The sequence below is a fragment of the Ciconia boyciana genome, chromosome 13 (genome assembly GCF_034638445.1).
Source record: "Ciconia boyciana chromosome 13, ASM3463844v1, whole genome shotgun sequence".
Lineage (NCBI taxonomy): Eukaryota > Metazoa > Chordata > Aves > Ciconiiformes > Ciconiidae > Ciconia > Ciconia boyciana.
This window is the reverse complement of record NC_132946.1, coordinates 6,478,980-6,506,857: the sequence shown is the minus strand read 5'-3', so window position 1 is coordinate 6,506,857 and position 27,878 is coordinate 6,478,980. Positions and strand designations below refer to the sequence as shown.

The 27,878-nt window shown below is 58.0% G+C and overlaps 2 protein-coding genes across 7 annotated transcripts; one reads left to right on the top strand and one right to left on the bottom strand.

Annotated features, from left to right (window-relative positions):
• Window positions 1–98: 98 nt before the first annotated feature.
• On the bottom strand, window positions 99–15,517 carry LOC140659255 (lysosomal alpha-glucosidase-like). 4 transcript variants are annotated; one of them, XM_072878676.1, is made up of 20 exons: window positions 10,897–10,964; window positions 9,143–9,680; window positions 8,824–8,969; window positions 7,693–7,858; window positions 7,086–7,182; window positions 5,922–6,041; window positions 5,540–5,658; window positions 5,340–5,471; window positions 4,449–4,559; window positions 3,489–3,602; window positions 3,231–3,315; window positions 2,754–2,871; window positions 2,259–2,392; window positions 1,994–2,145; window positions 1,660–1,808; window positions 1,428–1,569; window positions 1,128–1,226; window positions 864–1,028; window positions 636–782; window positions 105–392 (listed from the first exon to the last, which is right to left on the bottom strand). In XM_072878676.1, exons 1-20 carry the CDS (start codon window positions 10,917–10,919, stop codon window positions 330–332), a joined length of 2,820 nt encoding a protein of 939 aa, XP_072734777.1. In that variant the 5' UTR covers window positions 10,920–10,964; the 3' UTR covers window positions 105–329. The 4 variants fall into 4 exon arrangements, with proteins under 4 accessions (XP_072734776.1, XP_072734777.1, XP_072734779.1 ...); XM_072878678.1 differs by lacking the exon at window positions 10,897–10,964 and adding an exon at window positions 15,231–15,517 and having other exon boundaries at window positions 106–392; XM_072878677.1 differs by having other exon boundaries at window positions 106–392; window positions 10,901–11,004.
• MAFK (MAF bZIP transcription factor K) lies at window positions 13,478–27,852 on the top strand. Of its 3 annotated transcripts, none has more exons than XM_072878681.1 (3): window positions 13,478–13,528; window positions 21,692–21,771; window positions 22,970–27,852. In XM_072878681.1, exons 2-3 carry the CDS (start codon window positions 21,736–21,738, stop codon window positions 23,402–23,404), a joined length of 471 nt encoding a protein of 156 aa, XP_072734782.1. In that variant the 5' UTR covers window positions 13,478–13,528; window positions 21,692–21,735; the 3' UTR covers window positions 23,405–27,852. The 3 variants fall into 3 exon arrangements, with proteins under 3 accessions (XP_072734782.1, XP_072734783.1, XP_072734781.1); XM_072878682.1 differs by lacking the exon at window positions 13,478–13,528 and adding an exon at window positions 19,421–19,593; XM_072878680.1 differs by lacking the exon at window positions 13,478–13,528 and adding an exon at window positions 20,574–20,741.
• The last annotated feature ends 26 nt before the right edge of the window (window positions 27,853–27,878 follow it).

Below are 27,878 nucleotides of genomic sequence, written 5' to 3'. Positions count from 1 at the left end.
CGCCCCCCATGCCACCACCCCCGTCCCCACGTCGCGCTCCCAGGATGAGCTCTCCACATGCCTTTATTGCAGCAGGGACCGCGGGCACCCACACCTCGACCCACACCGCCCACCCGGGACCACCCGGGGACCACCCGGGGGCCAAGCCCCCGCCCCCCGCCCTCCACCCCCCCGTCCCCAGCCATGCCGGAGGGGGGCCGCACGGCAGCAGGGGACAGTCCCCACCGGCGCCTCCTCCATGGCGGCGTCCCGGCCTCAAGGGCTGGAGCATCAAGCGTCTCCCGGGCGGGTGGTCTCGGTGAGGTGGGGGTGACCCCGCGGTCCCCCGCTCACAGCCACCGCAGGGAGAAGCCCTGGCTGAGGCTGAGGCCGAGGTCACTCACGGTGAGAACCTGTGGGAGGAGAGGAGACATTTTGGGGTACAGCCTCGGCCAGGGGGGACGTGGACCATCCTTCCCCCTACCCAGCTTGGCTGAGCTCCGCTCCCCCTGAACCCCGACATGGCAGGAGAGCCACCCTGGAGTCCCCACCCACCTCCTCAGCCACCACCCCTGTGACAAGGGCTGGGGGAGGAGGGATGGAGACCCCCCAGGATGGGGACCCCCAGGACAGGGCACCCTGGGATGGGGCTGTACCTGGTTGTCCAGGTAGGAGAAGGGCTTCTCCTGGCCGTTCAGAAGGACCTTGCTGGGTGGCTCCCGCACCCCGAAGATGCTCAGTGTGCCAATGGTGACCTCGGTGGCCTCGGTGCTGGCGTGGAGGACGGTGGAGGTGAAGATGTTCTGCAGGAGGGGACGGCATGAGCTCAAGGTGGCCAGGTGCCACAGGACCCCCCTACCCCTGCCCTCCCCACCGTGTCCCACCTGCGTGACGTTGAACACCAGGTAGGAGTAGCTGCCCCGCTCGAAGGTGTCCAGGCTCTCGCCGTCGTCCCAGAAGAGGTCCCCCCAGGCGGTGGCACTCGAGGACAAGGCCACGATGAGGCGCAGGGGATTCCCTTGGGTCGCCTTGCTGGTGGTCCCCGGTTTCTGGGGTTCAAAGACATGGGTGATGTAGGGTTGCGAGCATGTGCTGGTGGGGACACATGCTGTGGACAGCCCCTGGGGAGGTGACGGGTGGGTGCTCACCTGGGTGGGCAGGATGGCACCCTCCCGGACATGCAGGTTGAGGTGCTCCAGGGGGGCCGACATCTTCAGCATCTCCCCGCTGCTGTTCACCGAGGAGCCCTGGGCAGGCAGTGAGAGAGACACGGGTGTGAGGGGGTCAGGGGCATGGCGGTGGGCTTGGGCATGGGTCTGGGGAGCAGCCACCTCCACCCCTTCCTCCATCGGGGCTTGCTGGGCGCAGCCGCGGCTTCCCACCCGCAGCCCTGAGACGGTTGAGCGGAGACCATCCGGCCCCCGGCCGAGCGCCGCGGTGCTCCTCACCGTGTAGAAGTCGTACCACACGCCTCGGGGGACGTAGCCCGTGACCGAGTCCACGCCGGGCTCCAGCACCGGCGTCACCAGCAGGCTCCGGCCCCACAGGAACTGCCTGTCCAGCCCCAAGGTGGCCACATCCCGGGGGAACCTGCAGCGGGACGGAGACGCTGCTCGGACCAGCCGCTTCTCCGTGATCCAGCCTAAGCATCTCCCCAGCTCCCGGTGGGGATGCTCTTACTCAAAGAACAAGGGCCGGGCGACGGTGTCCCCTTGCAGGTGGGCACGGTGGAACAGGGTGTAGAGAAAGGGCAGGAGGGAGTAGCGGGTCAGAAGCACGTCCTTCATGGCCGTCCTCGCCGCGGGGCTGAACACTGTCGGGTCCTGGGCCTGGGGGAGATGTGGGGAGTCAGTGGCCACCCCATCTCTGTCAGGCATCCCCACTGCCCCTGCCCTCCCGCATCCCACATCCCACATCCCACATCCCGCATCCCGCATCCTCCGTCCCGCATCCCGCATCCTATATCCCGCACCCCACCCCGGGGATGCCTCCCACCGGGCACGCTGCCCTCGACCTTCTCATTCTGGGTGTTGTGGTTGCGGGCGAAGGGGTAGAAGGCACCGAGCTGCATCCAGCGGGTGCACAGCTCCTCTGAGGTGCTGCCGGAGAAGCCACAGATGTCCGCCCCAACCAGCGGGATGCCGAAGAGGCTGAAGCTCAGCAGCCCTGAGGGCAGGGACGATCAGCAGGGCGCAGGGAGTTTTGGAGATGTCTCCGCACGAGCAGAAAGCTCGGTGGAGCTGGTAGGGGGGGGTCTGCGTGCAGCCCGTGCCACCCACCTGGGATGGAGTAATACATGTCCTTCCACTGGCTCCAGTTGTCACCCAGCCAGTGCCCCGAGTACCGGCCCTGGCTGGGGAAAGTGGAGCGGGAGATGACGAAGGGACGCTTCCCCCGGATCTGGATCAAGGCACTGGAAGACAAGGGGGAGAGACAGGGGCAGGAGGTGAGAGCAGCCCACCAGGAGATCGCCTTATCGCTCAAAAGTGGAGGGAGAGGTCCGGCCCCACCACAGCCCTGCAGTGCCAGAGGGTTGGCTCGAGCGGTACAGGGAAGGCTCAGCGCCAGGACCGGCCTCACCCACCCATCCCTCCCAAAGCAGCGCTGGCTCCCCTCCTCCTCTGCGTTATTTGCATCCTGGAGGCTGCAAGCAGCCAGAGCATCTCCCCTTTTGGTTGGCACTCAAATCCTTGTCCTTTTCCTACACAGCCCTGAGCAGCAGGGTTTTATCCCGTCCTATTCCCAGGCCGGCGGGAAGCGGGATGCTCGGGTACCTCGCTGTGGCTTTGGCTTCCATCAGCCCGTAGAGGTTGTGGAGGTTGTAGTGCACCGAGGCTTTCTGCTTCGCCGAGGCACACACCGTCTTTGCAGAGAGGGAATCGCCCAGCACGGCTGCCAGGAGGGAGAGTCCCCGTTGGCACGTGGTGGGGGGGGTGCAGGGGATGCGGACCCCCGCACACACTTGCTGGCTCTGGGCCAGCCCTCCCGCACACAGAAGCCAGCCATTGCTGCCAACCCAGTGCCGAAAGCTCACGCAGCTGGTCCCATCCTGCACCCTGACATGGCCCCAACAAGCGTGCAGGGCTTGGGCACAGATACCGGCACACACAAGTAGGGATGGAGACATTCAGGGTGTAAAACAGAGACATGATGTCTCTTAAAAACGGTTTTCTCCCACAGCACTCGGCCACCAGCGATTTCAAAGCACGCGGTACCTACCAGCCCAGCCTTTATTTCATCTCTGTCCTTACCCGGGGTGTACGGTGGGCTGTCGAGCTCTCCTGGGGGGCAGCCATCTTCAGACCCATCCATGAAGTTGGATGGCTCATTCATGTCCTAAGGAAAGAAAATCGCAGAACATTTTCAAGGGGGAGGTTTTGGGGATTAGTGGATAGACCTGGAAAAGCTGCATTTGAAGGACAGATGATCCTGCCGGGACTGGCGAGAGACACGCACCAGGCACGAGCCGAGCCACCGGCAGGGAGACCTGAGGGCAAGGAGGGACTTACGATCCAGAGGCCATCAAAGGGCACATGGGCATGGAAGTGCTGAAGGTTCTCCAGCCACCACTGGTGTGTGTCTGGGTTGGAGAAGTCTGCGAAGGCAGTGAAGCCGGGCCAGACCTGCGGGAAGACCACAAAATCATGGGTTCAGCGGACAGGCAGCTCACGGGGGGCTGCTGTGGCAAACAGGGTGCCAGGGGGCTGTGAGCATGTCAGAGGGCCGGGGGTTGAAATGGGCAATAAAACAGAAGATAACCCTGGGCTGACTGCTTCAAGTCCTGGATGCTGCACACGCAGCATCCCTCCCGCCTCCGTGGTACCCGAGAGCCTCGGGGTGCTGGGGACACCCCCGCAGAGGGGCGAGGGGCGGGGGGCCAGGCGGGCAGCAGTGCTTATGGAGCAGCTGCTCTGCCTCCGCTTGCGCAAGCCCTGATACCACCCAAGCCAGGGCACATCAGGGAAGAGCCGTGATTTCCCCACGCTTTGCCTCACTCCAGGAATTTTGGCCGATTAATTTTTCCCCATGTTTTCAGGCTACATTAAAAGCCCCCTCCTTGTAGATGGCGAGGGAGAGCCAGTGGGAGTAAACGGCTGGGAAAGGGGGGGACAAACTGGGAGGGGACCGCTGCGGAGCAGATCCGGAGGTGTGTGTCCATCGCGGACAACCTCCCCTCACCCCAGAAACGGGAAGGGAGAGAAATCAGATGACCGGCCTTGAGTGGCACCACCAACCCTGTTAAGCTCATATGACTTCCACGGGTGCCTCTGCCGGGGCAGAGGCTGGCTCCTGGGGCCGGTGGAGATGCTGGGAGGTGACATGTGAGGCTGAGGGCTGAGCCAGGCTCTGGCAATCATCCCAGAGAGGTCCCTCGACCGCTTGGCTTTCCCTCCAGCGCGAGGGATGAAATCCCAGCCCTGCTATTGCACAACCCTGCGGGGCTGGGATTTCCCCCCGGAGCTCCTCACCTGCCCGATGAGTGGCTGCCCTTGGCTGGTGTTTAGGAACAAGCCCCGTCTCAAGGCTTCATCAAAAGGCCAGTAGGAGCCGTGAGGGTTGGTGCTGCTGATGCCGGGATCCTGGGGACAGAGCAGAGGGTTAGTGCCTTTCCTGGCAGACCATGGCCCCTTCCCCCTGCCAGGCTGGTGTGATTCAGAGAAGATGACAACCCAGACGGGGTCAGCCAGAGCCCACACACGGCGGCTGTTTCCCCCAAGGGGAACAGAAACTTGCTTCAACACTTCCAGGCATGTTTTCTAAAATGCCACTTCTGCAAGTCCCCAGGACCCATTAGGGCATTTTGGAGAGGGGGGGACAAATATAAGAAATCTTGCGCTTATGCAAGAAACATCGGGTCATGGCCAGGCTTGGGCTACAATGGGGAGTTCAACGGGGAGGGAACCCGACCTTTCCCTCCCCAGGACCCCCTGGTCCCCACTGCCCCCAGCAAGCAGAACCCACATCCCCTTTCCTTCCAGAGGAGAGAAGGGAGATCATAGCTGGGTCACGAGATCCCAGCACTTGTGGGGATGTGGAGGCATCCGAAACAAGCACCCACGAGTTAAATAGCCTGACCCGCAGTTCCTCCATTCTTTCACTCATGGAGGACAGGGGCATTCTTGTCCTCCCGCAGCAGACAGGAGCACAGCACGAGAACCTGGCCTCTGTCTCCGCAGTCCCTGCGTTAGGGGGATTTCCAGCGGCAGTTTACAGCCGCCTGCCCAGCACTGGGGACCGACCTCGGATAAAAATCCCCAGGGCCGGGGATGATCAGCTGGCACTGCGAGCATCCCTTACACCTCTGCCTTGCATCCTGGCTCTGCAGCAAAGACAGCACAAGGGGAGAGGAAGGGGAGTACCAAGATCATAACGTAGCGCTGCCCGTGTTTGTGGAGGTCTTCCACCAGCGAAGGGAGGGAGGCAAACTTGTGGGGATCGAAGGTGAAGTCCCGGTACCCGTCCATGTAATCGATGTCATTCCACTGTGCATCCTGCGGGACAGAGGCTTAGGGATGGGTGACAGAGTCCGGACCCCCCCTCCACGGGTCCGGGGGGTTACCTGGGGGATCTGGTAGTTCCTCATGGCTTTCACAGTCTGCCAGGTCTCATTGCTGGATCCGTAGCCCCAGCGGCAGAGGTGGAAGCCGAGCGCCCAGAGGGGCGGCATGGCCGGGAAACCTGCAGCGAGAGAGCAGGAGCACAGATGGGGTGTCCCGAGATGACAGCAGCATCTCAAAAGGATGGGAGCGGAAGGGAAGAAGAGGGAAAGGAGGTGATCACTGACCCCCGATGTGCTGGGAGGGCTGGGGATGGGACAGCTGGGGACCGCTGACCCCTCCCCAGCTGGGAGGGCTGGGGACGGTGGTGAAGCTGGGGTGAGATAGGGATGGGGGTGCGGGGAAGATGCCTGCAGATGGCCACGTCAGGGTGCAGGCACTTACCTATCACCTGCTGGTACTGCTGGATGACCATGTTGGGATCGGGCCCCAGGAAGATGTAAAAATCCAGCACCCCCCCGATGGTCCTCCAGGTCAGGCCTGGAGCGGGCTGCAGGGCCACCTCTTTGCAGGAGGGGGAAGAGAAAAAGACAGTGAGAACTGGGGAGCAACCCCCAGATCCCAACCACCGTGGCAGGGACCAGGCAGCAACACGGGCAACGCTCAGCCTCCGGCAGGGGAATGGAGAAATCCCTGCCTTGCCCTCAGCGGATGCTAAACAGGCGTCTGGAGGCTTAAATCATTGCAGCCCAGGGAGATCGCTGGCTTACGCGAGGAGAAAGCTCACTATCTTAAAAATTTGCTCTTTAAGCCCAAAGCTGTGCTGTTTTCCTGGCTTCCACTTAAAGACCAAGCACATGCAGGGCTTTCCTTCATGTCCTCCCCCAAAATCCCCTCCTAAGTGAATTGAGAGCTACTTGTACAAGCAAGCATGTGGGAGCAAGTGCTTTCCTGGGAAGAGCTTTTCACACAAATGAGCCCGCAAACCTCAGCTCCGGTGGTTGCATCTCCCGCAAGCTCCTCCTCGGGAGCATCATTGCAATAAAGCCGAGGGCAGCTGGAGCTACGAGAGCCCCGGCGTGCGCAGCATCGGCCCAGCTGGCTGCAAGCGGCGGCTGCTGGGAGGGACGGGTGGTCACCGGTGCCGTCCACGACACAGCAGGAGCCCGCGGGAGCTGCCGCGTTATCAGCTGGCACACACAGGCAGATCCCACGGCCGCAGCCGGCGGAGCACAGCTGGAAGAGCGCGGGTGGCAGACGGCATCCCTGCCTGTGCCCCAGCCGTGCCACGCCGCCGGACCTGGGGGCAAGGCCATTTGGGGTGGAGGGGAAACAGGCACGGACCCGCATGCGAGGGACTTGCTTTTCTGACGGCAACTTGGCAGCTGGGCGTGTGGTTAAACTGCTCGGCAGTTGCTAAAGAGCCTCGCTGTAGCCAGGAAACAGATGGCTATGCTCAATAACGGAGCCATCAAACCACATCTTTCCCGTTTACGGCTTCCTCTGGCCCCAAGTTCCCGAACCGGCCGCTCCGGCAGCTCCCATATGTCCCCACCTGCCGGGTCATCCTCCAGGGACAAGCCAGCCGGGGTCCCCTGGGACACCTACCCATCGCATTGCTGTTGAGGAGGAAAACCCCATGAGCATCTCCGCCCTCCTCCATCAGCAGGTAGAAGGGGTGAGCGCCGTAGAGGTTGAAGGATTCCTGCAAAGAGGAGGTGCCGGGTGAGAGAGCAGCTCCCAGGCAAAGCGGGAGAGCCCCGCATCACCAAAGGCGAATAAATGGCCCCGAGCTGCATCTCCTGCCACCACCTAACCAGGCATCTGTCATCCCCCGTGGAGGACAAGAAGAGGGATGAGGATGGTTTCAGAGCTGGTGCTGAAGGCCATGGGAGGCTGCTTCTTCCTCGCAGCCTGGGGGCTGCTACCAAGCTGGGCTGGGCGAGGGAGAAACCTCCTGCCTCGCCACAACCTGTTGCACGAGCGGCAGGGTGGAGCGGAAAACACCCGGGGCCCTTGGAGTGCCAAGAGCGTTTTGCAATTGCTCTGAAATCCTCCCTGGCACATATCTGCCCGTTGGTCTCGACCACCCCCTGCCTCTCCCAGTGCTGCTGCCCACCCCCTGCCATGTTTTCCCAGGGCTTGCCCAATGCACTGGAGAGCGGTACCCCCATCCTCGCCCCCTGCACCCCCGCGGGGAGGGGGGAGATGGTACCGTGGGAGGGACGTCGCGTGCCCACAGCGTGAGGGTGCTCCAGTCCAGGCTGTGCAGGAGGGTGCCACGGTGCTCCCCCAGCCCGTAGAGGAACCTGGACGGGAGCGATGTGGCTATCTGGAGAAACTGGTCAGCAAAGATCAAGGGGGCCACGGTGGTGTTCATCCTGCCGGGGTGACACCAAGGGAAAGAGAGAGTCAAGAGGGGATGCTGGGATCCATCTGGATCCATTTGCCCACCAACAATTGGTCCCTTCCCTCTTGCAGCATCCCAAGGGCCAGCATGGCAGCGTATGTCCCACCCTGCATCCAGCCCCAACACCTTGGTCCAAGGGGCAAATTCGGGTCTGGCTGGACACGAGGCACAGCCCGAGCCTGTGCCAGCCTGACCCAGCATGGTGCAGCCTTGCCTTTGACACCAGAAGTTTCCACCCAGGTTATTATTAACCACTGAGGCAATGCCGTGGTGGGGTTTCTCAGCCTGTCGTTTCTGATAAACAGCTCCCAAGTAAAGTACGGACCACAGGCGCCAGGAAGGAGGAGGAAAGGATGGGATCTCAAAACACTCTGGCCATACATCGGCCAGCCATTGGTGCACATCAATAGCTTAGTGTGGGCAAAGCCAGGGAGGTGACTGAGAGCACCGCAGCAAAGCCACCCGTGGTCCTTTTCCACAAAAAGCCTGGAGCTGTGGGTGTCCCTGTAGCTTGGACAGCCAGGAAAACCCAAAAGCACGGTGAAACAGGCAAAGCCACAAGCCTTTGGTGGCCCTTTCCCCGAGCCACCAGGTCCCTTATTGGTGACATGACAGGGACCTGCACAATGTTTGGCTGCTGTAGGACCTGGCGAGGAATTAGGGCACTGGGAGGTTTTTGGAGAGGTGCTGATCCCACCCAGCCCTGCCACGGCCACAGCAAGCATGTGGCCAGCCCGTGGGGCTGGGAAGCCATCTGCTGCCACATCGCCACATGAGCACTGCTGGAAAGATGAAGACGAAGAGTACTTATTGGCTGGAGATCCTGCAGTGTGGTTTTCCCTAAGGAGAAACCTCTGGGAAGCATGCTGGAGCCTGCCTAGGGTGGGATGAGCTTTCCCCCACCCGCTGTGGGATACAGAGGAGGTGGGTTCTTACAGCACCGTCCCTGTCGCCCTGCGCCGCAGCAGCACCCCAAAGGGGTCCCGGGAGAAGTCCAGGCTGTAGATGGGGTTTTCTGCTCTCTTCATTGCCCGGGGAACCTCGAGGGGAACCTCGTACCGTGGGTTGGCCGCATCCGTTATCTGCAAAAGGGAGAAAACATGCTTTAAAGACCAGCAAATCAGAGATGCTCATTGAGGCCACATACAGCCATGCCTGGAGCACAGTAGCTTCCAGACTCGGTCTGAGCAGGGGACAGTCACCTATGGGATGGAATGCGGTCACGAGCTCTGGAGGGCAGCCACGGGAAACTCACCTTGATGTGCAGCCGCGTGTCTGTCTCAAACTCCACGTCCAGCCTCAGCATCTCTATGTCCCGGGGGTAATAGGCCTTCTCCCTCCGCACCAGCAGGCCCACCATGCCCAGTGCCGTCTGGTTGAGGCTCTCCAGGGTGTAGCTGGGGAAGTCGGGGGGGTAGAAGCACCATGGCACCCCCCGCTTGCCCCCCTCCAGCGGGGGGCTCTCGATGAAGCAGCACCCCCGGCTTTCGCAGAGCTCCTGGGTCACCACCACGCGCCGCTCCGGGTAGCAGTCAAAGCGGTGGCTCTCAGGTACCAGGAGACATCTGGGGGGCAGCGCGGGTCCGGGCCAGCCCCCCGATACTTGCCGCAGCACCCAGACGGTGATGGTGCTCAGCAGCACGGCAGCCACCAGCAGCCCGCTGCCCACCCACCATGGGGCCAGCTTCCCATGGCCGGTGGGCGTCGTTGCGGCCCCTTCCTCCTCCACCCGGCATGCCGCTGGCTGCGGCACTGCCGTTGTCAGCTTCTGGTACGACTTCATCGTCCTGGCACTGGAGCGAAGGGGAGATGGAGGCAAGTGTGAAGGAGTCAGAGAGGGAGAGCTCGCCCAAGCCTCGAGGACGGCTGCCCCGCTCCTGACGCCCGTGGTTTAGGCAGAGTCTGCCGGCCTCTGCCTGCCTCAGCACCTTGCACCGTGATGTCTGTGCCCTCAGCTAAGATGCATGCAGCAAACTCCGCAAAGGACGGCTTTGCCAGGGTCGGGTGGTCCTGACCCTGCTGGAGTGTGGAGAGATGCTGCCACATGACTCTCTGGCAGCCCCAAGGGACAAAGCACCATCCGCCTGAAGCCCCCCTGCTTTCAGGGGATGGCAGAGCGGCCCCTCAAGGAGTTTTTCCCAGGTCTGAATTTATGGGCTGCAGTGTTTCTGGAAGCTGCAAGCGAAACCAAGATCCCTCTGCCCATGGGAGCAGAGCCGTGGTGCTGGGAACCACGGCTCCGAGGTGCGGAGCATCCTCTGCTCCGAGCATCCTCCGCTCCGCTCCAGAGCATCCTCTGCCAGCGCCCAAAGCCCTGAGTCAGAGGTTTCAGCCCCGGGGAGGGCTGGGCGAGGGATGGCAGGGAATATGCTGTCAGTCTTTGCCTCCCACTGGTAAAATCTGATTTTAACAACCTCTCAGGCAAACATCTCCCGGACTGTAAGCGGAGACCCCCACGCTCCTGCTGAGTGCCGGGAGCAATCTCAGTACCTTAAATAAGAGACACAACTTTCTTCTCGCCATCTCCTGCCCAAGCCCTAGGCTCTCAGAGCCCGCTCCCCTCCGCTCTGCAGTCTGCAAAGGCTCAGCAAAACGGCTCTCCCCCAAAAGCAGATTTTATTCCCCGGCAGCCCTCCCCCCAGCTCCGGCACCAAAATGGCTCAACCTGCCGGGGCCTGGCTCCGAAGCCACCCCTGAGCGGCAGCGCCTGCCCCACGCAGCGCCTCAGCCTTATGCAATCGCCGGTCGCTTCCCCACGCGTGGGTGGCGCCGGGGGCGGCAGCACCCACCCGCCGCGGCCGGCGAGCACCGTCGCACCCGGCATGCGAACCCCGGGGACCTCTGCATGCCACCAGCCCATGCACCCATGCTCATGCCAGGCCGCCCCGCGATGTCACCCTGCAGCGGTGGCGCTGGGGGGGTCCCCGGCCCGGCACGGGGAGGCATCGCACCCCGGGCCCCCCCGGCCCGGCCTGCCTGGGCCCCGCTCCGGCCACGCCAGGCGCTTACATACACGTGTCTCCTCTTGACATTGTGGCTGCGGGCAGGCAGCGGGCAGGCAGCAGGCAGCAGGCAGCGGGCAGGCAGGGCTCCCAGCCGCTGCAGCTCTGCCTGCTCCACCGTAAAAACCCTACAAGACGCCCGGCTCCTACCGCTCCTCTCTAGTAGCAGCGCCTCCGCATACGCCCCTCCGGCGACTTCTCAGCCGCTCGCTCCTCTGGTCCGTGTGCTTTGTTTTTGTTTTTAAATATATATATCTACACTCACTGCTGTTCGAAAGCCCCGAGGTGGAGAATGTGGGAGATTAGCCCTTTTTTTAGATTTTCCCCAGCCTGGATGCACACAGGGTCTCAAAACTCAGTGTATTAATGCCTCTACCCTCCTTTTAGGGTGAGAGCACTTGACCCAAAGCAGCGTGAAAGAGGTGCCTGTGCTGAATCCTGCACTGTGGCTTCAGGGAATTGTGATGCCGGGCATGTTTTGAGCACATAGTGGGTGGGCTAGATCCACAAAACCCCACACTTCCCAAAACAAAGCCCTTTTCCCATCCACGTTTTCACCAGAGGTCCTTTCTCCCATGCACTCCTTGTTCATCTGGTTAACAAATGTATGGAACTGCACGCTCCCTGCCCAGGCTTTCCCGCTCTTCGGGGACTGGAGAGCTGCTCGCTGTTTACTATCGAAGGCCACTGCAGTCTAAAGGTCAGCAGCAAAGGACAACAGACCTTTGGAGCAGAGTTGCTTTCCCCAGGGAATGAAAACAAAAAGTAAGAGCTGTTGTGAACAGGACGATTCACCCAGAAACAGAATTTCAGGCAACACGATCCCCCCCATGCCGTATGTGATCTGTCAAACCCACGTTGTTGCAAAGATAGGGGAAAATACCTCAATTCTGGTGAGCCCCATGCATGGGGCTATCACCATGGTGGGTGAGACCCCCACCCAGGACGCAGCCAGCCCATCCCTCCTGCCCTTGGGGACCACCATCTTGTACTTGTCTCAGGGAGAAGCCTTGGATGATGCAGGACAGCTCCAGCCATTCCTGGTTATTACCACCTGGAGAAGGCACGGGGGCAGGTGGCAGTGCTGGGGACACGGGTGGACCCAAGGCTCCCACCACCAGCACCCCTCTCCTTGCTTGTCTTGGCTCTCTGAGCCACCAGAACCCCCCATGGACGTAAAGAAGGTCTGGAGACAAACCTCAGAGGCATCAGTGGGGACCACAGGGATGGGTGAAATCTGCCCTCCAACCCTGAGCTCACTCCGTCCCAGCGCCTGGGGCAGCTTTTCAACCAGAGTCCACAAATCTGGGAGAGGTGAAGGCCAACGCCGTTGCACTCACACCGGGCGCCAGCTTTGTGCCATCGCCTGGGAGCTTTAACCAACCTCGTTAAGCTCAGTTCCAATAAAAAATAGGGGTTTTTTAGCAGCGGGGTGGTGCATCTGCCCAAACCCCGCTTCAGCCAGGGCTCGCTCAGGCCACGCGGACCCGAGGGGCTGTGCCAGACGTGGGTCTCCCCACGTTTTGCAGCTCGTGTTGTGCAAAGGGAGCAGCGAAAGATGGGATCTTACTCAAAGCCTCAACTATGGCCCTTAGATCTGCTCCAGCGAGGATATTTGGCCCTGAGGCTGGAAAGCACAAATTGCATGGGGCTGACACAGACTTTCTAATATAGTTACGCACCCAAAAAAATCAAAGGGAGCCCAGTTTCGATGGAGGCAGTTGGGTTTGGTCAACCACCCATGTTATTACATTGTTTTGATGCATTTTCATCATTGCTGGATGTTCCCGGGGTCCGAAACACCGCTCACGCCACTGGGGTCAGGGTGTTGTGTTAGCAGCTCTCGCAATTGTACAAGCAAAGAGCAAGGATCTGGCCCTGGGGCAGGACCTGGCCCTGCGGCAGCGCTCGGGGGGGGGCTCTGGGACCCGGCGGTGCCGGGGCGAAGGCTGGTCCGGTGCCCGGTGGAGGAGGGCAAGCCCTGCCAGCGGTCGCCTCATGGAGCCCGGGGTCCAAAACAGCCTCCCATCCCCCCCCGAGAGCCTCACGGTGTCCAGGACACGTTCCCCCGCCGCCGCCGCCGCCTGCCCCGGCCCCCCGCAAACCCACCCACCCCCGGGGGTGCCAAGCCCCACGGCCGCGCCGCGCCCCCCTCCATCGGGGCCGGTCCGCGCCAGCGGCGGCTTTCGCAGAGGGGCCCGCACAGAGCCGGGGAGAGCCCGGCGAGGGGAGCGGGGGCCGGGGCGCGGCGCTCGGCGCTGCACGCCGCGGCCGGGGAGGTGGGGAGGGGGCGGGGGGGGGCGGCTACGTGACGGCGGCGGCGCCCCGCCCCCCTCCCCGCGCCCTTCCCCATGAATGAACCGCGCGGGCGTGGCCGAGCAGGGGTGACGCGTCGCCGTCGGGGCGGGGCCGGGAGGGGTGACGCGCGGCGTGACGCGCCATGCCGGAAGCGGCGGGGGCGCTGGTTGGTCGGCGGCGCGGCGGGGGGGAGGGGGCCGCCCCGCGCTTGTTGTTGTCCGCGGGACTCGCTGGCAGGGAGGGAGGGAGCCGCGCAGCGCCCCCGCCGCCGCCCCCGCCGCCCCCGCCGCCGCCCCCGCCGCCGCCCCGCCCCGGGCGCGCGCGCTCCCGCCGGCACGCAGGTGAGCAGCCGCCCGGGCGCGGCGGGGCGGGGGCGCGGAGGGGGAGGGGGTGTTGGAGCTGGCGGGGGGGCCGCCGCGCGCGCTGCCGCTGATTTGCGAGGGGGGCGGGGGGGGGGCGGCGGGCGGCTCGGCCCGGTCCGGCTCGGCTCGGTCCGGTCGGGTCCGGGCGGGCGCGGGCGGGCGGGGCGGCTGAGGTAAAAGTGCTGAGTCACCACCGCGCCGGGCACGTGGTGCCGCCGCCCCTCGCACCGGGCCGGGCCGAGCCGGGCCGGGCGGCGCGCACGTGGGCCCCGGCGGGGCGGCGGCGCCCCGGGGGGGCGCGGCGGCGGTGGCCCCGCGCTGGGGGGCCGGGGGAGCGCTGCCCGCGCCTGCCGGGCGGCCGCTCGGCCCGGCCACCGCGAAGCGCCCGGGGAGCCGGGGCGGGGGCTCGGCGGGCCCCGGGGACCCGCGGTCACGCCTTCCCCGCCGCCTCAACCCCCGCGCGGGGCCAGCGTTGCTCCGTCGCCCGCGGGACGGGGCCGGCGGCTCCCCCCGCACCCCTGGGGACGCGGGGCTTGGGGACCCCTCGGGAGCGGAGGGCGGGCTTGCGCCTCGGCGATGCTGTCCCCGCTCTTGTTGTTATTTGTGTTTTTCCCCCGAGGGTGAGCGCGCAGCCTGCCTCCGCCGTTGAATGGCTCCTAAAATACATGTGCGGAAACCTGTTGTGACGCCGCGCGCTCCGCCGCCTAAAAATAGCTCCTTCTGTAGTACGGAGGGAGCCGGGGCGCAGCCGGTGCCGGGCAGCGTGGCAGCGGCGTGCGGCGGTGGGCAGGCGTGGCGGCGGGCTCGGTGAGCCGCTCTGCGCCCCGCGTTATCGGGCGGGAGCAGCCGCCGGTGGGAAGTGGGCTGGTGGGGGGTCAGGGCTGCGGCGGGGAGGTGGGGGGCTTATCTCCCCCGAGCACGGCTGCTTCTCGGGTTGAGACGGGGGAGAGGCGCGTGGTGTGCTCTGGCCGGTCCCGGAGCTGGCGGGGAGGGACGCGTGTGCGGGGGGGAAGCCCTGAGAACGGGGGTGCTCTGTGGCCTGCCGGGGACATTCCGGTGGGAGGAAAGGGGACGGTGGCATTCTGGGAGCGGGCGCTGCTGCGTGACTGTCTGGTGGGCGCGGGTCAGTTTGGGGATTTAGTCAGAAATGGGGTGGGTGGGGGAACCTCTAACGAGCTCCAGAGAAGGCAGTGGCATAAGCTGGGGAAACATCCAGGCCACGAGCGAGGGGAACTGAGATCTCCAAACTCTCACAGTGTGTCAGGGTCTGCTTGAGAAAGGCCTCCTTCCTCCTCCTCTTCCTCAGGCTGAGAGCCCGCTCCCCTCCCTCGCGGGCTGCTCCGTGGAGGATTTATTTCACGGATTCTGCCGAAAGCAGGCCATGAGGTCTCAAATTAGGAACGAGCCCCCTTTGGGCAAAGTTGTTACAGAAAAGGGAGAGGCCTCCATTTTCACTTTCACCTGGCCGCCCCCTCCTTCGCCAGCGTAGTCCTGAAGCTGAGCTGGGACTGCGGAGGCGGGGGGAGCCGGTAAGAGGAAAGTGTTTCCCGAGAAAGCTGCACGCCTTTTTCTTCAACTTTCAGTCTTTGTAAGCCCTGTCCTTCGAGAAGCACAGCCCTGCGCCCTAGCCCGGCACGTTGCACCGTGGTGCTGTCAGGGTTTTAGCAGCAAATGAATTTACCTTGTGATTTTTTTCTCACTGATGAAACGGGCGCGCGTTCCTCCGCTTTTCCCCCTCTCCTTCCGTGTGTACGCGGTGCTGCCTGCGGAGAAGCCTTCCTCGTGCAGTCACTTCCTAGAGCTGATGGACGCCACGGTTGCCCAATGGCAGCACGCAGGGCTGCGCGGCACCCGAGTTAACTCTGCTCGTCCCCGGCGGAGGTGCCGGCCGGCGGTCCGGCAACGGGGCGATTGCCGCAAGATTGGGGCATGCGGTGGCTCTCGCCGTCAGGACGCCCTGCCCGCCGCTGCGGGCTCTGAGCTTGTCAGCTGCTTTGCGCCTGAGCCGTGTTAAATGTTCCCGGCTATATTACGCCAGGCTTGTAGCCTGCTTTGCAAGTGTTTCTGAACCAGAGGCAGAAATTTGTTAGCTTGGTTTTTGCTTGCCTGTCAAGGACAGTGTGCTTTGTCATGTTTTATCTCATTTCTGCGCTGTCGCCCGTCTCGGCAATCTGTTGCGGCAAGGAGTTCAGTACTGCTGTCTGCCTCCTGAAAGGGAAAAATACAGATCAGCTTGATACACTCTTATTTCCATGAACAGTGGAGGACGATTAATGGTGTGGAATGCGCTGCAGAACTTGGTATTGAAAATCTCTAGCTGTGTGAGATGTTTGGGAAGCGAAGAAAGGACAGCTGGGAGCGCTGGCCCCCGCGGCAGTCGGGGTTTGTGGGATAAGCTTGCTCACTGATCATTTTTGTGAACATCCAGCTGTGAAATACTTGAGCAGCGCTAGCACTTTCAATTATCAGGAAGTTTCAGGCTCAGCACCCTGTAGAGATGAACAGTCAGCTTCCACTTCGGTCTGAGCTATTGTTTCAGGCTATCCTCAAACTCGGGCAGAGAGTCTTCCAAGCCTGAAGCAAGCACAAAGCGGTACAGTGCTCTGTGACCATCAACACAAGAACTGAGGGGCAAAAGGCAGTAATGAGAGCGATTACCCTGCGGCTACGCTCCCGAGCGGAGGGACAGGTTGTGTAGCGGATCCCACTGCTTTGCAATATTGCAGGACCCTGAATAGCGATGCCGTTATGTTCCATTATTAGCAGTTGGTGAAGATGTCTGACTCGGTGGCTGGCACGTGGGGTCAGGAGCAGTGAAGTTAGGAATCTCAGCTCTGCCCCAGGATCCGTCTGTGCGTCCAAGCAAGTTATTTGTTGCTCGGTGGCTCAGCTTGGCTGTCTGGGGGAGACGCGTCTCTGGGCTAGTGATGCTGAGGCGTAATTCTGGTGTAGCTCTGTCCCTGCGTTTTATAAGCGTGTGACGGACAAAGCGCTGTATGCTTGTCGGTCCCGGGGCTGTCTGCCGCATACCTTTCCCCTTCAGCCACCTCCTCTGTGAATTTTCTGAGGTGACACACAAGTGTACCCTCCTGGTACTCTGCATCCTCTGCTCCTAACCACAGGCTCTCTGCAGCATCTGACTAGGTTGTTTACCAAACCACTGAAGACTGTCTGATCCGTGTCCAGGCTTCCCCAGAGAGCGCCTCAGAGAGCCACGTCCTGGCAGCTCTCAAATGCGCTCTGAAGGTTCCTGAAGCTCCTCTTTGCTGCTGGATGCTGGTTCCGATCCATAAGGGAAATGGAAAGCTGGCCAGCTGGGCGAGGGCTGCGTGGAGCTCCTCTAGAACAGTAAACAGTGACTCACCCCCTCCTTGTGTCTTCTCTCTCTTCATGTCAAATATATTGCCTCGCATATGCTTCTACTCTCTGATTCACACCATCAGCCCATCCCTCCCCGCTCTCATTACAAATGAGTGACAAGCGTCAGTCTGCCTTACAGGATGTGTGAAGGTTGTCAGAGCAGGAGAATGGCTTTTTTGAATGATGGGGAGAGGGCTGGTGCTCTGCCTGCCATGCTGCAATGTGCTGGGAATCCGTGTCGTGCCTCCGAGCGGCAGAGGCACGGTGACGAAGATGTAAGCATCTGTAGTTCCCTTCACCTGTCAGCTCTCATGTTATCCTTGGTAGCCACATCTGTTTGGCTAGCGCTCTGGAGCTGGGAATAACTTGCGCATAAATGAGAAATTTGGGTAACTTTACTAAAACGGCTGCCTGGGAATTAAATTGCCGTGTTTGGGAATGAATAGAGTATTCCCTGCGTAACTGTTCGTGCTGAATTGAGACGCGATGGCAGAGATCCCCATCGCTGCTTGAACCTTACGCTGTTTTTCTGCCCTCTGGAAGTCGTGGCTGGCCTGGCTGAAGGTGAGGGTTGCGTGTTTTCAATTTGTACGTGTCTGAGGATGGAAGCTAAACACCAGTGGGGCTGTCTGCCAGGCAGTCATGTTCTGGCCGGGGTTTGTCTTTCAGTGTAGAAGGAGTTTTAAAATTCGAGTTCATCCGCAGTTGTCAGGTGTCGGCAGTGACTTTATAGTAATTCCTTAATGCGTAACGCGCTTTGAAAGCCCTGTGGCGTGGAAAGTCTGAAATCTCATTCTGGCATGTTTTCTTTCTTAATTGCAAGCCTTGTGTGGAAAGCTCTGTCCTACCTCTGCCCGCGTCAGGCTTTCTGCCGTCTTCCCCTTTCACAGCAAAGGAACTGGGGATCTCTAGATGGTCCAAGCTGAGATGGTCAGGCTTGAGATGTCAGCCAGAGACCTCCAGGTTTTTGGGACGATGCTGCAAGAGGCATAGGAGTCGTCTGAGAGAGGGAGAGGGCGTTGGCAAGGCTGTCAATGGGTAACTTTATTGCAGAATTACAAGGGCTCTTTATGTAACCCACAGTCAAAACACTTGCTTTAAATACAAGCGTGGAGCTGCACTGGAAAAGCCTTTGCCCCTTACAGTTGGTGTATTACTACTCACCGCTTTATTTATGTAGCGTTCAAAGTGTGTCCTACTGCTTACAGAATAGAGATGTAATGTGGTCCTTGTTCCAAAAAGCTAAGCTCCTAATTTTAGACGTGATGCAGCAAACGCAATTAAGAAAAGAAGGGCAGGAATAGGGTAAAGACTAAAAGGGTTCTAGTAATCAAATAGCAGGCAGGGTCCCAGAAGAACCCTGTGTGGCATGTTTAGGGAACGCTGCTGGATTTGACGTGTTTGCAGGACGGTTTATGATTTTTTGTCATGGGGTTTTGCCTTCTAACTGTGGGAGATGCCGTGCCGATTTCAGTTGCTTGTTGTTGGTAGCTGAATAGTCCCAAATAGTCCTGATGGGAAGGATTTTGTAGGTGGGGAGATGGAGACAGAGCCCGAGGCCCTGGAGGACTGTTGGTGAGGGTTGCGAGTGTTGTTGTATCGGTTTCGAGCAGAGCCCGGGCCACACCTGTGGGTTTACCTGGTGTAGAGATAAGACTCACACTGGGGCTCGTGTCTGAGTGCAAGACTGGAGCTTGTTTGAGTGTTTCTACTTGCGCTACCAAATCCTGCCCTCAGGGTCGGGGCAGACCCCCATCTCCCACCCTTGTTTGCAGAGGGCCTGGCGTCACGATGCCTGACGGTGCCCTGAACCTCCTTGCTCATCTCTGTGCCAGCAGCGGCTCTGGCACATCGCCCCTGGTGCAATAGGATGGATCCCAGCCCATCTCGCAGGGATGCCGGCCCATCCAGGGTGCTTTGATGTGCAGGGGGAGACAGGCGTGCAGCGCAAGACCCTGTGCCGAGCGCGAAGGCGTCGGTGCCGTCTGCCGAGGAATGCGCAGGGTAAGGAGATGTTGCTTTGGTGACATGGAGCAACAGGTGACCAGAAGGGGTTTCGTCACGTGGAGCCGCAGCATTGCTCGGGGTGGCAGGGGAGCCCGCGCGCTGACCCCCACCGGAGGCAACCTCACCCCTCGCCTCTTGTTTTCCATGATATTTTACATTTCTTTCCGTCTCCACGCAGCCAAGCGGCCCTGTTCAGTTTTTCCATCGGCTGGCGTAGAAAGCGCTTTGAAGACGCGCTGGGTGAGGATCAAAAGGGTTTTTGTGTAATCGGTGGGTGTGACGGGTCTGTCGTCGGCCTCCCCCTCCTTTTTGACTTTCCTTTTCCGGTTTTAGCAGCGCGGAGTGCCGCCAGCGGGACGGCAGCGTGCCCCTTTCCTTGTAGGGATGGGGGTGGCGAGGGAGGGGGGGATGCCGAGGGAAGGAAGAGTTTCTGATGCTGTGGGAATGTGAGCTCTCAAACTCTGTAAACAGCTGGTGACTCACTGCATAACTATGGCACCAACTGCCTGCGCGGCCCGCAGCGCTGCGCGTCTGCAGGGAGGGGGCTGCCGGCCGTTTCCTTTACGCCCTGGCAGCGCCTCTGCTCTCCTGAACTCGCCGGGACCGTTTGGCCAAGACAAGGAGCTTTTTCCTTCCTCCTCCGTGCTAGCGCCTACGTCTGCGCCTCCGGCCTGGAGGTAGGGGTGGGTGGCGAACGCCTGGCGTGGAGGGGAAGCGATGGACGGCGGAAGGGCAGTGCCGGGGTCCGAAGGGGTTGCCTGCGCTCACGGGAGATCCTGCCTGCCTGCCTGCAGTCAGCCCTCCTGCAGAACGTGCAGCGTGGTGGCGGCCAGAGGTCGGGCGCATCCCCATCCCTCAGAGGCGGCTGTTGGGGACTGGGACTTGCTCCCCTGCCCCGTGCCCTGCCCGCTCCGGCGGCCCCGGTGAGGCAGGGGCTGCTGGAGGTGTGCCCAGGGTGGGGTTCGGTGCCGGAGGAGAGGAGGGAAGGACTCGGTGATGCTCTAGAAAATGCAGCGCACACCAGTTGCTGTAAGTGGTCCATTCATCACGGAGCATCTTGGCTTGCGCGCTGTGCGGCTGTCCTTGTCCCTCCTCCAGACATGGAGAGCTCTGCTGTCTCGGGCTTAAAAATAGAGGAGGCGCCTAAAAACACTCCCTAATATCTAGGATAGTATCTTGCAGCTTTGCACTTACGGGATTATTTCTTCCCCCGCCCCCTTCATCTTGATTTTTTACGTAAGTCGTGTGACGATGAGGTGTCTCGACTGATAAAATTCAAGTGACAGCGGCGCGGGCTGAGCCAGCACCTTCACCCACACGGCTCCCGCTGGTCCCCGCACCCCACCTTTGCGCCCCCCCAAATCCCGCCACCCCCTGTTTGCAGATATGAATGAGTTTGTTTACTCTCCGACGACCTCGTGATGTCTTTGCACAGACATGACCTGAAGTCATTATTGCTTTTGGGCTTCTCTGTTTCCATGGCGACTGTCTCCGGGTTGGCTACTTTCCCAAGGTCACCATGGCAACTATCAGAAGGGAATCATGCTTGGGATGCTTTGGCTGGATTTTTCATGAATGATTAGGATGTGTGACACGATGCAGACGTGGAAATGGGGAGGGTTTGGGCTGGGCTGGGCTGGGGACGGGGGGAGAAAGAGAGAGAGAGGACTCCCGCCAGACAGGCTGCGCGCTCTGCGGTGCCGCTGGGTGTGCAGCCCTCGAAGCCGCCGAGCGCCGGGGGGGACCGGTGCCTCGCACCCTCCCCGCCGGGGGAGCGATAGGCAGAGGCTGTGATGGTGGCACGGCTGCGGTCGCCTCTCTCTTGGTAGGTACCCGGCGGACCGCCGTGCTGCCGTCACCGCGGGGCGAAGGTTTTGGGTGGAGGTGCGGGCAGGTGGATTTTCTGCAAGGCGCTGATCGAAGGGGTGTAGTCGCCAGCTAAGGTGAGAGTGAAGGGCAGCGTCTCGGCGGAGGGATGGTCTCTCTGTCGGTGGACATGCCTCCACGTCACTAGAAATATCAGGCAGGTCAGCGCTCGCAGCCTGAGGCCAAGAGGATTGGGAAGCAACAGTCTTGGTGTGTTGGGAGAGGCGAACTCCTGCCTTGCTTTGTTATCGGGGGGCTTTTGTTTCTGTTGTTTGTGTTTTCTGGTAGCGTCTCCTTTGGGTGGGGACAGCACTGAAAGCAGGTTACAGACCAGGCAGCTTCTTTCTGGGTTGCTGATTCAATTTCAAGCCGGGTTAATAATAATCAAAATAAGAATGAAGGGAGTTGTTGTCTTGTGGCTTTTCAGTGCCTTTTATGAGCAGAGGTGACTCTTAATTCAGTCCCTAATAGGCCATTCTGAGTGTCTGGGATTCCTCCGGAGGGAGGTGAGCGAGTGACTGGGCCTGGGCGGCCGCGCTCTGCGCTCCCCTGCGAAGGGGCGGCATGTTGCGAGGCCGTGTACGGTGGTTAGCCTAACCGCTGTTACGGGCGGGAGCTGGTGCCCTTTCCCCCCTCCCTGCCCTGTCTTTGTTGCTTAATCTTAGCATAGTTAATGCTAAAGACCTCATATTTTGCTATTAAAAAGCAACGCGCTTAACACAAATCTCTCTTCCTTGTATCCGAATGGGGTAAACTGATCTCTGAATCCATCCCAGTGTTTTAAACAGCTGTGTGGTTATTTCTTTTAATGGTGGTTGAGTTGGGGGTTTGGACCGTGTGTTGGGTATCTTCTTCGTACCTTCATCTCTGAGATTACTGTAACCTGAAAATCTTGTTTTGTTTTTCCAGTTGCAATTTCTGAGCGGTTTTGTCCGGAAGACTGTGCTCAGGTTATGACGACTAATCCCAAACCGAACAAGGCATTAAAGGTAGGAAAGAAGGCCGAGTGGGTGATGCTGGGTGGCAGGGGAGGCTGTTGCAGAACGATGCTCCGTGCGGCGTCCGTTGTACACGGCTGTTCTTTTCCATTCTGAGAGACTCTTACAAATGGGTGCCGATACAATTTCCCACTATCTACAGGAAAGGTTAGGGTAGAAGCATACCAGCAATACCCAGAAAGAAGTCTAAAGTTTCCGGGATGGCATGGAGGCTAGAGTATCCCAGTTGCTATCCAAGAGATTTTTGACTATAGCAGGTATTGGCAGCATCCCGAAACCAGTGCTCCCAGGCCTGCCAATGAAGTACTTCTGCTCTCAAGACTGGGAGGCACTGGGGAAAGGACATGTTCAGCTGGTGTCTCTCAGATCTGTGAGACAGTAAATGCCTCAGACATACTGGCCCGGCGGCAGTCTGCACATGGGTTGTGCGTGCATTGTCGCAGTTTCTTTCCAGTGTCTTAGCTCTTTGTTCCAGATGTCCTGCAGTCTCTGAAGAGACAAAAGGATGAGGTCTTAAAGGTTCTGGACTCGATGGTCTTAAAGGTCCTTTCCAACCTAAATGATTCTGAAAATAATTGTGGCAGCAAACCTGCTTGAGAAAAAGGCACAAGGCCTTGGTGTCTTTCTCATGTAACTTCAGAGTCTGGCCTGTGCACCAGGAAAACCAACTCAGGCTGTGGTCCTTGACACCAAGCAGGGTTGGTTTTGTTCACTACTTGGATGAGCAGCCTTCAACAAAAAGCCACAAAATGCTGAATTACACCCTGCATACAAGTGGCTATTCTGCTTTTGAGATGCTGCACTGGTGTCCCAACATAATGCTGGGAAAAGGTGCTGTCTTTAGCATTCAGTATGAATTCTGGGTCCTGACAAAGGAACACAAAGAGCTTCAGTCTGCTTTACATTTATCTCCTTAAAAATCTTACTGTTCAGTTCATACTGGGCATGTAAGGCTCGCTGCTTTCTCTGACTTGAGGGTTACCCAAACCCAGGCAACAGCAGTGCTCAGATCTCTGCCATGTTTTATCCAGATGTTTTAGTGGAGCATGTGCTCTCTACAGTGCTTTGGGGGTGTTTTCCAGGTAGGGGTGTCATGTTGCTAAGGGGTGGCCTGTCTCTTTTTGCTGTTCACCCAGAACAGCCGTTCACGTAAGGGTTGCTGCTACCCCTGTGCTGTTGGTATTTGCAGGTAAAGGAGGAGTCAGGAGAGAATGCCCCAGTGCTGAGTGATGATGAACTCGTGTCAATGTCCGTACGGGAGCTGAACCAGCACCTGAGGGGTCTCACCAAAGAGGAGGTCATCCGTCTGAAGCAGCGGAGGCGCACGCTGAAGAACCGGGGCTACGCTGCCAGCTGCCGCATCAAGCGTGTGACTCAGAAAGAGGAGCTAGAGAGGCAGCGGGTTGAGCTGCAGCAAGAGGTGGAGAAGCTGGCCAGAGAAAACAGCAGCATGAAGCTAGAGCTGGACGCCTTGCGCTCCAAGTACGAAGCACTCCAGACCTTTGCTCGTACTGTGGCGCGAGGGCCTATTACCCCGACCAAAGTTGCCACCACCAGTGTCATCACCATTGTGAAATCAGCCGAAATCTCATCCAGTTCTGTGCCGTTTTCAGCAGCATCCTAGTGCCCTCGGTGGGGGGAACTAGCAGCCTTTCAGAGGGGAGGGGAAAAGGCTCTTATGCATTGTTCCGGAGTCCTTGGTCACGTCAAGAATTGGCATTCTAACAATTCTCTTCCAAAAGTGCAAAAAATAGAAAAAAAGAAAAGGAAAAAAAAAAAACAAACCCAAACCTACAAAGGGAACTTAACTGGCTGCTTCTGTCTGGACTCGGTGGCTCCATCAACCTCTCGTGTCCAGGATTTGAGCTCTGTACGCAGTACAAATTGCAAGATCTGCTTCCTCCTTCCCCCTGCCTCCCCAAACCCCTCTCAGCCGTGGGCAGCTTTCCAGCTGGGAGAAGATACCTGAGGAGCCTCCGGAGTCTTTGTAAATGATGCTCAAGAGCCAGGAAACAGATGGACCATAGAAATCATCATGTGAGATGAATGTATGGGAAAAAGAGTTTCCTTTAGTGGCATCCTACTCCCTGTAAGAAGGGTCTCCCCTGCTTTCCCCACTTCCATCTGATATTACGAGGGCAGGGATATAGGCTTTTTGGATTAGATTTCATCCTGCTATGAGTGGATGGAGCAGGAGGACGATGGAGACTAATGCTTGGGTCTGACCACACCCATTAGGAATAACCTTTTGTTTTCAATCCATGCTGTTAAAATATGGAAAAATATATATTTTACATATTTTAATATGCCCCATTACCTGTGTGGCCTATAAAAACTACATTGCAGCCTCCTGTATTCCAAGCCCAAGTTTCCTGATAGCTCCTTCCCTAAGGTGTGCCTGTGAATTGGGTATATTTATGCAGTTTTTTTCTTCCAAATGATCCGCAAGTCTTGAAGTAGCGGCTTTTTTTTTTTTCTGGATTCCCTGAAGCTGAAGGGAAGGAGGCACAGTAAATGCTGTGAAGAGCCATGTGATGGGGAGGAGAAGGGGAGACAAGGAGGAAAAATGCTGCAAGTATTACCAGGTGGAGGCAGAACTGGCTGCGAGAAGGTGGGACAGCTCTGCTAGGATCAGCACTATGAGAAGGGGTTTGTGCAGAGTATTTCGGAAAGATGTTTTTAAAGCACTGAAGTGTAACTAGAGGGCAATAGCATTCAGACGGGAGGAGAGAAGTTATAGAGCCTCCTCTTTGACAAAAGCATTGTTAGGTTAGCAATGAACGTCCCAGCTGGAGAGCTGGGCTCACCAGTCTTTGATGACCAGAGAAGGGCTACGGGGAGGTCAGATGGGAGCTGGGAGGGTCTTTTCCTCTCCGTAGCATGTCAGGCGCTGAAGTTGGGATCCAAAGAGTACAGTGTACAACCCTCAGTGTTCAGACAACCTGTGTGAATGTGACCCTGAAACTTGACGCTTTCTCTTGGGAATGAGTGAATTATCCCGAGAGGCGCACGGAAGGCAGGATGGAAAATCGGTGTGTGTAGGGGACGGAAGAATTGGGATTGAGAAGTCGTTCGTATGGCTCTGAGCAATGGTTTGGGAGAGGGATTTCTGGCTTGGCAATGGGCAGGAGGTGGGAAGCCGAAAGGAGAGATTCTGCTGTTGCGCAGCAGCGCTGAAAAGACGAATGTTTCCAGGTCACTGTAAAAAAAAAAAAACATAGCTATGTTGGTGTTTGTGTGTTTTGTTGTTGTTTTTTTTTTTTTTTTCTTTTTGAAGTAGGAAAGAAAAGGGACTGTGAGTTTTGCAGGGCAGGTCAGAGACTTGTGGAATGGACGATGCCTGTTGTCACGCACGTGAGAAGAGAATGAGATTGCTGATGTTTAAGATGATGAGAAGAGCTTAGAGGATTTGGGCTCCAGAGCAGAAAACAAAGATCACGGAGAATTCATGAGTGTTTTGGACTGAAAGAGAATAATCAAGTGCCACTGTTGTTGCAAAGGGGACAGTGAACTGGCATCTGACACCCAGTATAATTTGTTGTTTGAGGCTTTGTCTTGCCTTGAATGGCAGTAAGTTTGTAGAGATTTAGTGAAGCCCTACTTGTCTTTGGAAGAAGTTGTTAGTTTGCTTTTCCTTTTTTTTTTTTTTTTTTTTCACCTTGTCATCGGAGTCTCTGGATTTCCCAGGAGGGTCCTTTGTGAAATAGGTTAATGAAAAGAGAAACCTCAGACTTGGTTCTCGTTCAGTCCTCAACATCGACATCCGTGACCTTACTGAGCCAGAAAGGGTGTAAGTGAAACGCTTCCTGAAGGCTCGTTACCCCTGCCAGATCCACGTGTTATGGAGGGGAGCAGGGAGTTTCCTTCAAGTGATTTTCCAACACGTAGAGTTTGGATGACACTTAGCGTTACCTCATTTCTCCTCCACTCCCTCCCTATCTCCGAACAGGCAGATCGATGTCCTGTGTATCAGTACCAGTTATTGACTCCCACAGCAGAAGCTGAGGAAGAAAAAGATGTTACTGTCATTTCCTGGTCCTCTCATGTTCTCCAGCTCACAGACATTGGAAACTTTCCCAGACCTTACAGGTGCCTCCGAAAACAGGCAAAATGGAGACTCCTGGCACTGTTGGGGCTTTAAATGAAAAATTTAATGAAAAAGGCCAGTTGACTTGAAAATGCCCAAATGCTTCCAGTCTTTAAAACAGCTCCAGAGCTCCATAACATTCCTGGCTAGATAGGAACACCCTCTGGCTGCCCTTGACCCCCCACCGGGGAAATCAGACCAGTCGCACCGAGGGGGATGGAGGTCGAACTTTGTTCTGTGGGGTCTTCTTGTAGTTGGAATGAGTTGAGAAACATATCTTTACGTGGCACTTCCCTTGCGGCCAAGTATTCCTTTTTTTCCAGTTCTTGGAAGGGTGCCAAAGGCTTGTCCAAGTGATTGCTAGTTTAGTGCTGGTAGGCACTTAAATCTCTGGTCACTCGATAAAGAACAAGAGGCCTGGGTGTTGTTAAAGCTGTTGATACCATAGCCATGGTAGGTAATCCATATTGGATATCCATAAGGACCACGTGGAAATATTTAAAGAGAGAGAAATATATATATAAATATATAATTATATACATTTTATCGTACAGATTTTTCGTAAAAAAAAAAAATAATTTTTTTTCCAAGTTTGATACTGTAAATCTTTATTAAAAGAAATTGCCAGTCCAGGGCTCCCTGGGTGGTGACCTGGAGGGGGATGAAATGTCCTGGCTAAACTTCCACAGAGGGATCAGAATTGCAAGGTAACGTGGAGGGAGGAATGACCCGAAAGCTGTTGACCGCGTTGGAGACCCAGCTCCTCCACCCTCCGCCCTGGAGGGCCCTCCAGCTTGGGGTTGTCGCATTGCATTCCTCTGGGGTTTGGTTTGTTTCTGTTGGTTTTTTTTGTTTCATTTTGTTTTTCTCTCCATCCTGCACTTGCAAGCCTGACACCCAGGGCAAGCGCCGTGCGGGGAGCTGGCTGCTGCCTGCAGAGCTGCCCAGGCGGCTCCAGCAGCGCTCCCCCGCAGCCGTACCTCTTGCTTGTCTCTTTGCTGCAGTAGTTTGGATGCCGGGGCTCCCTTCTCTGCCCCTCTTAACTTGTCCCCCCCCGCCCCACTGAGGAGCGGGGGCTCTGGATTTGAGTGCTGGGATCCTCTCCCCTGGGCCTGGCCTTTCTTTGGTTGCTCCCCATCCGCAGTGTGACGTGGGAACTGCGGGCTGGGCGGGAGGCAGGAGAAGACGCAAGCGTTGGGCAGGGACCGGGAGGGACATCTCTGTTCTCGTAGACGTGTTTGCTGTGCTCTCTATTGGGAGTGGGGAACCTTTCCCTCCAGGGCAGCTCCAGATCCCTTTGAAGCAAGTCAGCGTCTCTGCTCTTGCCCAACTCTACCGTCTGCCGGAGGAGACCGCAAAGCGCAAGCTTAGAGACCTGGGTGACACCGCAGCTCCGGGGAGGGGACGAGGTGCTGGCGGGTGAGCCGGTGCGGAGGCGAGCTGTGGCAGGGCTGGGCGCGATGCCACGGGAGTGCGGAGCGGTCAGGCCACTGGACGGCTCAGACCCCGGGAGGAGGCGAAGGTGGCGTTTTTTTCTCTCTCGAATCATTTAAACTTCATTGTCATGATTGTTTTTATTTAAAAAAAAAAAAAGAAACAAAACAAAAATGAAAAACTTTTGTAACGTGGATTTGTTTTCCTTCGTCTGTATTTCAGTCTGCTGGGGTGTTTCCGTAGATGGTGGATACTTGCTTTCATTTTTTTAATGATAGAAGTCTTCTGTTTTAAGTTGTTTTTTATCACCAGCTCATTCTATCCTCTGTGGTTACTCAGTAATTTCATTTCAATATTTATTTTTGTGCTGCTTTTTTATTATAAAATAAATTATTGATATACCAAGCAATGTGGATTCCTGTTTGTAAGGCGAATAGCCCTGTGTATGTGTCCATTACTTTCTCTTGACAGCCACAACGTAATTTATTGCTGTAAATTTAGCTGCAGTGACTGGTTTTTTTGTACCTTTCCAATAAAGCATTTTCTGGTTTCAGACTTGCCCTGGTCTATGGTCAGC